This window comes from Hemitrygon akajei, chromosome 5 (genome assembly GCF_048418815.1).
Source record: "Hemitrygon akajei chromosome 5, sHemAka1.3, whole genome shotgun sequence".
NCBI lineage: Eukaryota > Metazoa > Chordata > Chondrichthyes > Myliobatiformes > Dasyatidae > Hemitrygon > Hemitrygon akajei.
This window is the reverse complement of record NC_133128.1, coordinates 114,473,426-114,487,012: the sequence shown is the minus strand read 5'-3', so window position 1 is coordinate 114,487,012 and position 13,587 is coordinate 114,473,426. Positions and strand designations below refer to the sequence as shown.

Below are 13,587 nucleotides of genomic sequence, written 5' to 3'. Positions count from 1 at the left end.
ACAACTACCCCAGAAGTTTTTTCAAGAGTTAAATAAGTGTGTGAGGAAGTTCCTTTGGAAAGGTAAGATGTCAAGAATATCGTTGGAAAAATTGACATGGAAATTTGATCTAGGAGGGTTACAACTTCCAAACTTTAAGTATTACTATAAAGCAAATCAACTTAGATTTATTGCATCTTTTTTTGATGAAGATAAACCAGCATGGAATAGAATAGAACTAGATAAAATAGGAGAAAATATACCAGAATAAATCAACCATGATGGAATGGTGGATGAGATTCAATAGGCTGAATGGCGTAATTCTGCTCCAATGTCTTATGGTTTTCTGATATGAGGCATAGACCAAGTGGATAGCAGAGATATTTTCCCAGGGCAGAAACGGCTAATACAAAGGGGCATAATGTTAAGGTGATTGAAAGAAAATATAGGAAGGATGTCAGATGTAAGTTTATTTACACAGAGGGTGGTGGGTGTGTGGAACACCCTGTCAGGGGTGGTGTTAGAGACAGATACATTAAGGGAATTTAACAGATTTAACAATTTAATGGGCACATGGATGATAGAAAAATGGAGGTCTACACAGGAGGGAAGTGATAGATTGCTCTTACAATAGGTTTAAAAGTCAGTCCGACATTCTGGCCCGAAGTTATGTTCTGTGTTATTATGTTCTATATTCTATGTGCTATGATACTTTGAAGTTAGTAAAGTAATTGTTCACAAGTTGGTGTGTCACTTTCACCCTTCAATTATACCCTTACCTTCTCTCGGTATGCCAAATGGCTCCAGTCTCCTGCTGTGCAAAGGGAAGCTATGCTCTTCAAAGACTTTTTTTGCCTAGACAGACTGTGCATGATCTGTAAACCATCCTTGCCTGACCATATGACCACAACAGCATAAAAATAAGACATAGCAGCAGAATTAGGCCATTTAGCCCATTGAGTTCGTTCGCCATGTCCTGATTTATTATCCCTCTCAACCCCATTCTTCTGCCTTTCCCCGTAACCTTTAATGCCCTTACTAATCAAGAACCTATCAACCTCCGCTTTGAACATACCCAATGACATGGCCTCCACAAACATCAGTGACAATAAATTTCACAGATTCACCATCTTCCAGCTAAAGAAATTCTCTTCATCTCTGCTCTAAAGGGACATTCTTCTATTCTGAGGCTTGCCCTGTGGCCGATACCCCCATTCTCAGAAACATCCTCTCCACGTCCACTGTATCTAAGCATTTCAATATTCGATAGGTTTCAATGAGATCCGCCCTGATTCTTCTAAACTCCAGAGAGTACAGGCCCAGCGCCATTAATTGTTTCTCATACGTTAACCTTTCATTCCCAATATTATCTGACATAATGGACATTATCTTAACCCTTCCTTGCTGCATTTTCCACAAGAAAGCCTATGCATGTCCACATCATGAACTGATGGATTGACTGCCCGGATGTGTTATTAGATTATCTCTTACTTGTAATGCTTACACAGCCCTGCTATAGCCAGTGCCCACAGACATAAATTGTAACTTCAGGGACCAGGGTAACAAGGGTGACTTACCTGAGATGGATGTTCCACAGGGAATGTTGTCAATGGAGCCGTGGCTGTTGGCAGTGACTCTCACACACTGCTCTCCCTTGTAGATGGTGGGATGAACAGAGACAGTAAATTCACCCAGCTCCTTCCCCGTATCAGAAATTGTGACCAGAGAATCGGTGAAGAGTATCAGCGCCAGTTCCTCAGAAGCTGAAACAGACAGTATATCCTGTGAAAACTGGTGAGATTGTTAAAGGTGTAAGTTCAGAGGACAGGAATGGGACTGATAGCTCTGCTAGGAGCCCTTGTGGGCAAATGGCCTCCTTACTGAAGGAAATGTTAGTTTGGGAGTAGGATATAGATTCCACCCCCCCCCCCCCCCACCCAGCACCTTGTGCTGAGTTTCAGTCCTCAAACAACAACCTTCACTATATAATAAACAGAACTAGCACCTCCACGTCTTTTGGAGGCTAATGAAATTTTGTATGTCTCTGCCGACCGTCACCAAATTTTATCAATGAACTATAGAAAGTATCCTATTTGGATTCATCACAGTTTGGTATGGCAGCTGTTCTACCCAAGAGCACAAGAAACTGTAAAGAACTGTAGACACAGCTCAGCACGTCTGTCTGGAATACTTGCTGCCTTGCTAAAGCAAGCATAATCAAAGACCCCACCCACCCTGGACATTCTCTCTTCTTGCCCCTCCCAGTGGGCAGAAGATGCAAAAACCTAAAAGCAACAAGCTTAAGGATAGCTTCTACCATGCAGATAAAAGGCTATTGAACGGTCCCCTAGTAAGATAAAATGAACTCCTAATCTCACAATCTACCTTGTCATCGCCTTGCACCTTGTTTGCCTGCACTTCTCTGTAACTATAACATTTTATTCCGCATTCTGGAATTGTTTCCTTTGTACTATCTCAATGCACTGTTGTAATGAAATGATCGGAATACATGACAAGCAAAAGAAAGTATTTCACTGTACCTTGGTAATATGTGAAAAACTTTGGTCTTTTCAAAAAGTTTAGAGACATAGTGGACAGCAAGGAAGGTTATCAAAACTTGTAGTGGGATCTGGACCATTGGAAAAATGGTGGATGGGATTTAATGCACATAAGTGTAAGGTGTTGCACTTTGGGAGGACAAACGAAGGTGGGACTTGCACTGTGAGCAGTAGGGCACTGATGAGTATGGAGAATCAGAGAGATCTGGGGATGCAGATCCGTAATTCCTTTAGAGGAGTGTCACAGGTAGAAAGGGTTATAAAGAGAGTTTTTGGCACTTTGGCTTTCATAAATCAAAGTACTTAGTACAGAAGATAGAATGTTATGTTGAAATTGTATAAGATATTGCTGAAGCCTAATTTGGAGTATTGTGTGCAGTTCTGGTCACCTACCTACAGAAAATCTATTAATACCATCAATTGGTACAGAGAAAATTTACAAGGATATTGCTGGGACTTGAGGACTTGGGAAGGGCTGAATAGGTTAGGACTTGATTCCCCAGAGTGTAGAAGAACGAAAGGAGACTTGATAGTGGTATGCAAAAATTATGAGGGGTATAGTTAGGAAAATGCACGCAGGTTTTTTTCCACTGAGGTTGGGTGAGACTAGAACTGGAGGGCTAGCCACTTGCGGATCGTCCCCAGTACACCTTTGGACTATGCCGGTCATTGAATCAAACAATGCACTTCACTGTATATTTTGATGCTTTGATGTACATGTGATAAATAAAGCTAATCTTTAGAACTAATCTTTATAGTGTGATTGATAAAAAGGACCAGGAAATTAAGATGGGCAGCAGAGCTTTGGATGACCATAGAGTTATAGAACACTACAGAACAGAAACAGGCCCTTTGGCCACCTAGTCTATGCCAAACTGTTATTCTACCTACTCCCATCCACTTGCACATGGAGCATAGCCCTCCATACCACTCCCATCCATGTACCTATCCATACTTCTCTTAAATGTTGCATTCAAAATTGTATCCACCACTTCCACCGAGTATAGAATGGAAGGTAACACAGCAGGGTATAGCTGTGATTGAGGTTAATGCTGACTCCAGCTATTTAAGGACTTACTGATCGAAGCCAGGAAATTGATGGCTTCCACATTGGCTGTCGGTAAAGGCAATGGTGGTGGTGACACCTGCACGGGTTGTTGTTGGAGTGTCTGCTCTTTCTGCTGATCCAGTTTTACTAGCTGTTCTTTGGAAGTAATTATTTCTGGACTTTTTGTCTTTTCTGGGAATGTTCCATCTCTTGGGATTGTTTCCTCTCCTGGAGATATTGGCTCTGTGAGAGACTTTTTCTCTCTTAATAACATTGGCTCTCCTGGAGATGTTGGCTCTGTAGGGGACTTTTTCTCCCTTGGTAATGTTGACTCTCCTGGAGATGTTGGCTCTGTGGAGGACATTCCCTCTCCTGGGGACTTTGGGTTTCCTGGTGATGTTGGCTCTGTCCGGGATTCTCCCTCTCCTAAGATTGTTGCTTCTGTCAGAGATGTCTCCAGCGAGAAGGTTGCTTCATTTGGTGATCTTGCCTCTTGTGGGCGTGATTCTTCTGAGGATAATTTCACCTTCAGAGACGGTACCTTCATAAGGGATGATCTCTCTTTTGGGGACACTCCTCCCTCTAGTGGTTCCTGATCTTCAGAGGTTGACATTCTTCAATGTGCTTCCCTATAAAAGAACAGAAATCTTGAGTAGAATTTCTCATTGGCATTGGTGTGCCAGTTATTGCACCCCCAATTCTCAAACATAACTAAAGAAGAACTCGAAGCAGCATGAAGCCTTTCAGCCCTTTTTGCTCATTCTACTATTCAATAAGAATGGTAAAGACTCTGAACTAATAAGACTCTTAGCCTCACAGTCTATCTTGTTATAATCTTGTTATTGCTTGCTGACCCATTTTCCCAGGTTTGCCCACACCCCCTAACCATCTGGCTCATATCCCGCTCCACATTTCCTATCCATGCACCTGCCTAAGTGTCTTTTAGATGTTGGTCTACATGTCTCAACAACTTCCTCTGGCAGTTAGTTCTTAATACCTACTACCCTCTACGTAAAGAAGTTTACCCTCAGGTCCCAATTCAATTTTTCCCCTCTCATCTTAAACCTATGCTTTCTAGTAGGTTAGCACAACACTATACGGCTTGAGGCATTGGGAGTTCAGAGTTCAATTCTGGTGATGTCTGTAAGGAGTTTGTACACTCTTCCTGGATCACGTAGGTGTCCTCCGCGTGCTCTGGTTTCCTCCCACAGTCCAAAGATGTACCTGTTAATATTTTAATTGGTCACTGTAAATTGTTGCATGATTAGGCAAGTGTTAAAAAGGTGGGTTGCTGAACAGCGTTGATTATTGGGCCAGAAAAAGCCTGTTCTGCGCTGCATCTCTAAATAAAAACTTAATAAAATAGTTCTCGGTTCCCTTTCCATGGGAAAGCGACTGCTAAAAGTGGAGAGATTTAGTACTGCATAATGAGAAAGTATTAATTATTTATTTGGTTCTTTAAGGATTTTTTTAATTTCAGAATTAAAGAATGTTACAGAAAAATCTGAAATTTGAGATTCTGAACATGATAAAACCAAAATACAAGAGCATGGAGAGAGTGCAGGTGATTGGGAAATCATATTAAATATGAAATAAGTATAGCCCAGCATTCAAAGAATTTATATATTTTATTGCTGCCTCCGTAAAGCAACCAACACAATCATAGACATGACTCTCTCCAGATATTATGTCTTCTCCCTTCTCCCATCAGGCAGAAGATGGAAAAGACTGAAAGCACGTACCACCAGGCTCAAGGGTAGCTTATAACCCAGCCGTTATAATAATATTGAACAGTTCCCTGGTACAGAAAGATTGACTCCTGACCTTATGATCTACTTCATTATGGCCCTGACAACTTATTAGAGCATAAGAGATAAAAGCAGAATTAGGCCATTCAGCCCATCAAGAATGCTCTGCCATTTTATCATGGCTGATCCATTTCTCTGTCAAGCCCATTCATCTGCTTTCTCCCCGTAACCTTTCACGCCCTGACTAATCAAGAACCTATCAACCTCCACCTTAAATACACCCAATGACCTGGACTGCAGAGCCGCCTGTGCCCTCCTTAGCACCAACTCAATCTGCTAGTTAATCTATTCTTTGCCTGCATTACACTTTCTCTGTAACTATAACTATTTATTCTGCACTCTGTTATTGCTTCCCTTATACTACCTCAATGCATTGTTGTAATGATCTGTATGAATGGCGCACAAGACATTGTTTGCACTGTACCTCATTGCATGTGACAATAATTTACCAAAACTATAATTTTTTTTAGTAATATCTTTCTTATGATCTCAGTATTTATTTATTCCTCCAATTGGCCCACAACCTTCTCGAGGTTTGGAGACTTGCAAGCCTCAATGACCCGGAGACTTTGTTGGCTGGAGTCAAGGCTTTATGCTTTAGCTCTCGGTTGGGTCTCCCATGCCAAATAGGTCAAGGGGTAGAGGCCAAACTAAGAGAGGTCCATCAGTCCTCCTGATTTGGGGATTTAGCTCATGGCTAACAACCTGACTGGTAAAATAAAACTATTATGTAAAGAGCACTGAAAAATCCTTCTACATATGAGTGTGATGGTATTCATGAGTTTCCACCTGGGACTGGCATGACTAACAGTAACAAAAACCAAAAGGAAGCTACTGGCACAATGAAGGAAGCCCTGAACACTGCCTGACATGGAAGACCTTCATTGCTGCACTGAACATCAGCTGTGTTGAGGCCAGTAAGTAAGTTACTTATTATTATTTACTGTTGTTTTTTTTCATTTGCAGTGTTTCTTTTTGCATGGTGATTGTTTGCCAGTCTTTGTGTATAGTTCCTCATTGATTCTGTTATACTTCCTTGTACTACTGTGAATGCCTGCAAGAAAGTGAATCTCAGGGTAACGCCAAGATACCTATATGCATACTGTACTTCGAAAATAAATTTATTTTGGACTTTAGATTTTATCTTTAAGAATAAAAACAGAAAAGCTGTTCAGCCATGGCTAACAAGTTAATGTTAGATCAAAGGAAAAGGCACATTATCAAAGAAAAACAGTAAACTGGGAATGGGGAACAGAGAACAGTACAGCACAGGAAGAGGCCCTTCAACCCACTGTGCCAATCATGATGCCAAATCAAATTAAACCTATCTAGCTACAAATAATCTATCTCTTCATTCCCTGCATGTCCCTGTTCCTGTTCCTGGCTAAGTGCTTATTAACATCAATAACATCTGCTTCCACCACCTCCTGCAATTGTGGATTCCAGGCGTCTATATTTCTCTGTGTAAAAAAACCAAATCCTACACATCTCCTTTAAATATAGCCCCTCTATCAAGCCCACTTTAAATCTTAATTGTTTCACTCCTATTAAACTACAAACAATAACATGCAAGATCACAATGAGGTAGATTGCAAGGTCATAATCTTATTGAATATTAGAATAGGCAAAAAGGATCGAATGGCTTCCTTCAGCTTCTAGTTCTTCTGAAATTATTTCCCTTGGTTATTTATTGGGATACAATGAAGAATAAGCCCTTCAGCCTTTCAAGCCACGTCCCCCAGCATTCTCCGAATTTAATCCTAGCCTAATCACAGGGCAATTTACAATGACCCATTAACCTACCAACTGAGGGCAACCCTCTCATTCCAGGAATTAGCCTAGTGAATTTCCTGATGCATAAGGTAAGAAATAGCATTTTCTCTGAGTGAAGAATTTTTTGCTTTCATTCTCTTAGTTCATAGAACAGTATAGCACTGGACAGGCCATTCAGCCCACATTGTTGAGCTGATGTGATGCCAATTTATACTAAATATTCTCCCCCGTTAGAATTCCCTTACTAGGTCTGTCTCCAATGAGAGGACACAACTGAAACATCATCTCCCTTACCCTTCTGTCTATTCTAGTAGCCCCTAGCTAGGTGCCCCAGTTGTTGGCACACAAGAATTTATTTTATATGTTAGGGATTACTCTGGAGTAATGAAATTATGTAAATATAGCAGATATTAATTCAAGAAAGAAACAGTTTTGAGTTCTTACTGTAAACTGCAAGCAGTAATCTGTCTGAAGTTAAAAGGACAGCTTGTACTAATAACCATTGGTTTTAGACTTGGTAAAAATAGGACAGAGAGTTACACAACTTTTATAGGTCATCTCAAAACTTTGTTTTTGACAATGCAGTTAATGCAGCAGTTAATGTGCACAGACATCACATCAATGGGACAATGACAAGATTATCTATATGAATGAGGTTGGCCGAGGCGTCAACATTGACTCAGATTTTGGCAGGCATTCCATGCCCTTCTTCAAAGAAGCATCAGGGATCTTTCATCTCCAACCGAGAGGGTAGGTGGGGCTCAGACTGTCATCCCATCCAAAAGGTGGCACCTCAAATAGTGTACCTCTCCATCCTAAACTGTCCTGAGGCACCAGACTTCTAGACTCGGCCTAAACCCATAACATTCTGACACAGAGATTAGAGTGGTACCAAGTGATACACAGCTAAAATTCTCTGTCTGTCTCTCTTCCTTTCTCCCAAATTATAAAGATTAGCTTTATTCTTGGTGAATGTCACAAACAGGGTAGAGGGAGACTCCAGTGAAAGTATGTGTGTGAGGCTGGTTTTCTGTGCTTGGTGTCAGATGAGGGAGGTCCTGGAGAGTCCCAGCCTCCCAGATGGCCACATCTGCACCAAGTGCGTCAAGCTGCAGCTCCTTAGGGACTGCGTTAGGGAACTGGAGATGCAGCTCGATGACCTTCGTCTGGTCAGGGAGAGTAAGGAGGTGATAGAGAGGAGCTATAGGCAGGTAGCCACTCCGGGGGGGGGGGGACAGGTAAGTCAGGAGAGGGAAGGGCAAGAGGCAGATGCTAGAGAGGACCCCAGTGGCTGTTCCCCTTAACAATAATTACTCCTGTTTGAGTACTGTTGGGGAAGATGGCCTACCTGGAGGAAGCAATAGTGGTTGCGCCTCTGGCACAGAGTTTGACCCTGTGGCTCAGAAGGGTAGGGAAAGGAAAAGAATGGCAGCAGTGATAGAGGACTCTATAGTTAGGAGGTCAGACAGGCGATTCTGTGGACGCAGGAAAGAAACACAGATGGTATTTTGCCTCCCAGGTGCCAGGGTCCAGGATGTTTCTGATCGCGTCCACAATATCTTGAGGTGGGAAGGAGAACAGCCAGATGTCGTGCTACATATTGGTACCAATGACATAGATAGGAAAAGGGAGGAGGTCCTGAAAACAGACTACAGGGAGTTAGGGGGGAAGTTGAGAAGCAGGACCTCAAAGGTAGTAATCTTGGGATTACTGCCTGTGCCACATGACAGTGAGTACATGCATTTATCCTTCACCTCATTCTATTCCTGAGGGATTGGAGCAGGGAGCAGGGATTCATTTTTCTGGATCACTGGGACCTCTTTTGGGGCAGGTGGGACCTGTACAAAAAGGACATGTTGCACTTGAATCCCAGGGGAACCAATATCCTGGCGGGGAGGTTTGCTAAGGCTATTGGGGAGAGTTTAAACTAGAATTAATGGGGGATGGGAACCGAACTGAAGTGACAGAGGAAAGGGAGGTTGACTCACAAATAGAGAAAGCTTGGAGACAGTGCGAAAGGGAGGATAGGCAGGTAATAGAAAAGGGACGTGCTCAGACCAATGGTCTGAGATGTGTCTATTTTAATGCAAGGAGTACATATTATGAGCAAAGCAGATGAGCTTAGAGCATGGATCAGCACTTGGAGCTATGATGTTGTGGTCATTGGATGGTGCAGGGGCAGGAATGGCTATTTCAAGTGCCAGGCTTCAGATGTTTCAGAAAGGACAGGGAGGGAGGCAAAAGTGGTGGGGGCATGGCACTGTTGATCAGGGATAGTGTTATGGCTGCAGAAAAGGAAGATGTCATGGAGGAGTTGTTTATGGAGTCTCTGTGGGTGGAAGTTAGGAATGGGAAGGGGTCAATAACTCTACTGCGTGTTTTTTATAGACCAAATAGTAACAGGAACATTGAGGAGTAGATAGGGAGACAGATTCTGCAAAGCTGTACTAGTAACAGGGTTGGTGTGGTGGGAGATTTTAATTTCCCAACTATTGATTGGCATTTCCCTAGAATGAGGGGCTTAGATGGGGTGGAATTTGTTAGGTGTGTTTAGGAAGGTGTCTTGACACAATATGTAGATAAGCCTACAAGAGGAGAGGCTGTACTTGATCTGGTATTGGGAAATGAACCTGATCAGGTGTCAGGAACCGGAGGAGATAGCAGAGGTACTTAATGAATACTTTGCTTCAGTTTTCACTACAGAAAAGGATCTTGGTGATTGTAGGGATGACTTACAGCAGACTGTAAAGTTTGAGCATGTAGCTATTAAGGAAGAGGATGTGCTGGAGCTTTTGGAAAGCATCGTTGGATAAGTCACTGGGACCAGATAGAATGTACCCCAGACTATTGTGGGAAGCAAAGGTGGAGATTGTTGAGGCTCTGGCAATGATCTTTGCATCATCAATAAGGACAGGAGAGGTTCGGAGGATTGGAGGGTTGCAGATGTTGTTCCCTTATTCAAGAAAGGGAGTAGAGATAGCTCAGGAAATTATGGACCAGTAAGTCTTACTTCAGTGGTTGGTAAGTTGATGGAGAAGATCCTAAGCGGCAGGATTTATGAACATTTGGAGAGGCATAATACAATTAGGAATAGTCAGCATGGCTTTGTCAAAGGCAGGTCATGCCTTACAAGCCTGATTGAATTTTTTGAGGATGTGACTAAACACATTGATGAAGGTAGAGCAGAAGATATAGTAAATATGGATTTCAGCAAGGTACCTCCATGCAAGGCTTATTGAGAAAGTAAGGAGGCATGGGATCCAAGGGGACATTGTTTTGTGGATCCAGAACTGGCTTGCCCACAGAAAGCAAAGAGTGGTTGTAGATGGGTCATATTCTGCATGGAGGTCAGTGACTAGTGGTGTGCCTCAGGGATCTGTTCTGGGTCCACAACTCTTTGTGATTTTTATAAATGACTTGGATGAGGAAGTGGAGGGATGGGTGATGACACAAAGGTTGAGGGTGTTGTGGATAGTGTGGAGGGCTGTCAGAGGTTACAGAGGGACATTGATAGAATGAAAAATTGAGATGAGAAGTAGCAGATGGAGTTCAACCCAGGTAAGTGTGAAGTGGTTCATTTTGGTAGGTCAAGCATGATGACAGCATACAGCATTAATGGTAAGTCTCTTGGCAGTGTGGAGGATCAGAGGGATCTTGGTGTCAAAGCTGCTATGCAGGTTGACACTCATAGGACACCCATAGGACACTCAAAGCTGCTATGCAGGTTGACTCTGTGGTTAAGAAGACATACAATGCATTGGCTTTCATCAACCATGGGATTAAGTTCAAGAGCTGAGAGGAAATGTTGCAGCTATATAGGACCCTGGTCAGACCCCACTTGGAGTACTGTGCTCAGTTCTGGTCGCCTCACTACAGGAAGGACGTGAAAACCATAGAAAGGGTGCAGAGGAGATTTACAAGGATGTTGCTTGGATTGGGGAGCATGCCTTATTAGAATAGGTTGAGTGAACTCGGCCTTTTCTCCTTGGAGCGACGAAGGATGACAGGTGACCTGATAGAGGTGTACAAGATAATGAGAGGCATTGATCATGTGATAATCAGAGGCTTTTTCCCAGGGCTGAAATGGCTAGCATGAGAGGGTATAGTTTTAAGGTACTTGGAAGTACGTACAGAGGAAATGTCAGGGGTAAGTTTTTTTATGCAGAGAGTGGTGAGTGCGCGAAATGGGCTGCCAGCGGAGGTGGTGGAGGCAGAAACAATAGGGTCTTTTAAGAGACTCCTGGGTAGGTACGTGAAGCTTAGGAAAATAGAGGGCTATGGGTAAGCATAGGTAGTTCTAAGGTAAGGACATGTTCAGCACAGCTTTGTGGGCCATAGGGGATGTATTGTGCTGTTGGTTTTTCTGGTATCCTCTCAGTGGATATTATTATCCTCTATAGGGGCTTGTGATCCAATTCCTTGCAGCTTCCATACTACACAATGACAGGACACTCTTACAGAAAGTTGTTAGAATGGGGGTGGGGAGCCTTCCACACCTCAATCTCCTCAAAAAGTGTAGATGCTGCTGTGCCTTCTTGACTAATGAGGAGGTGTTGTGGGTCCAAGTTAGATCATTCATAATGTGCACACCAAGGAACTTTGTGCTCTTCACTCTCTCCATGTTAAGAGCCATTGATGTGCAATGGAGAGTGGTTGAACTGTGCCTTCCTGAATTCCACAATCATCTCTTTTGTCCTGTCCATGTTGAGACTCGAGTTGTTCTCAGACCATTTGACACACTTCTCTATCTCCTCTCTGTATGCCAGCTCATCATTTTTGCCATTGTTATACCATCAGCGGACTTGATGATGCAGTTTGAGTCGTGAGTCAATGCAGTCATGAGTCAGCAGTGTGTACAGCAACAGGCTGAGCACACAGCCCTGGGGGAGCACTAGTGCTCAGCATGATGAGCTTGAAATAATGCTGCCAACTCAGACTGACTAGTGTCTTTCCATCGAGATCCAAGATTCAGTTACAGAGAGGGGTGTTGTGTCTCAACAAGGCCAGTTTACCCACCAGCTGCTGAAGGATGATCATTAAACACCAAGATGAAGTTGATGAACAACCTCCTGGTGTATGAGGCAGGATGGCATGGACGGCTGAATCTATGGCATCATGAGTGGACTGGTTTGAGTGGTAGACAAACTGAAAATGCTTCAATGTAGTTGGAAGGTGGGATATTATATGATCTATTATCAGCTTTTCTAAGCACTTTATGATTGTTGAGATCATTTAGGCCAGTTACTGTTGCTCTCTTGGGCACTGGAATGATGGTGGCTGTCTTGAAGCCTTCAAGGATAATGGACTGTTGCAAAGAGATGTTAAAGATACCCATTAAGACCACTGTTAGCAGGGCAGAACAATCCCTCGGCACCTGACCAGATATGTTACATGGTCCCACAGGTTTGCATGGGAAGAAGAGCCATTCCTTCAAGCCAGATGCTTAAAGCAAACTAATCAATATCCGATTGATAACTTCAGTGATGTCTTTCAAGCAAGATGTGAAGTCAAGGTATTATTTACTCAATTAGATCCCCTGACATGAATACTACAAGGACAGTACTGTAACAAATGAGCTGACTGTACCATTATCCCAGTAATTCATAGAGTAATATAGTATGCAAACAGACTCTTCAGCCCAACTGATCTATGCTAACCAGAATTTCCATCTGAGTTAGTCCAATTTGCCTATGCTTGATCCATATCCCTCTAAAACTGCCCTACCCCGGTACATGTTCGTGTATTTTAAATGTTGTTATTGTACTTTCCTCAATTACTTACCTGACAGTTTGTGCTAAATACACCACACCCTCTGTATGTCCATCAGGTGTCTATTATTTTTCCCCCTCTCACCTTAAACCATTGTCCTTTTGCTTTTGATTTGCTTTCCCTGAAAAATAAAAGCTGTTGTATTCATAACAGCAACACACAAAAAATGCTGGAGGAACTCAGCAGGTCAAATAGCATGTATGGTGGGGAATAAACAGTCAATGTTTGGGGCTGAGACCCTTCATCGGGACTGGAAAGAAAGGGGCACAAGCTAGAATAAGAGGTAGGGGGAGAGGGAGGAGTACAAGCTGGAAGATGATAGGTGAGAGCAGGTAAGGAGGGATGAAGTGAGAAGCTGGGAGGTGATAGATGGAAGAGGTAAAGTGCTGAAGAAGAAGGAATCTGATCAGAGACTATAGTGGACCTGGGAAGAAAGGGAAGGAGGAAGGGAACTAGAGGGTGGTGATGAACAGGTGAGAGGGTAACCAGAAGGTGGAATGATAAAAGACAGAGGGTTGGGGGAGAAATTACCGGATGTTAGGAAATCATTGTTCATACCATCAGGTTGGAGGCTTCCCAGATGGAATATAAGTATTGCATTCACCCTATCTTTGCCCCTCCTGATTTTATACACCCCTAAAGCATTAAGAAG

At 42.8% G+C, this 13,587-nt stretch overlaps 1 protein-coding gene across 1 annotated transcript in view; it reads right to left on the bottom strand.

The window, feature by feature from the left end:
- Window positions 1-13,587, bottom strand: part of catip (ciliogenesis associated TTC17 interacting protein) — a 58,400-nt gene that overhangs the window by 39,626 nt on the left and 5,187 nt on the right. Inside the window, exons 2-3 of the mRNA XM_073046235.1 lie at window positions 3,616-4,214; window positions 1,557-1,742 (exon numbers count right to left, since the gene is read on the bottom strand). Coding sequence (XP_072902336.1) covers window positions 1,557-1,742; window positions 3,616-4,198 — 769 coding nt within the window. The 5' untranslated portion in view covers window positions 4,199-4,214. The remainder of the gene's footprint in view (window positions 1-1,556; window positions 1,743-3,615; window positions 4,215-13,587) is intronic.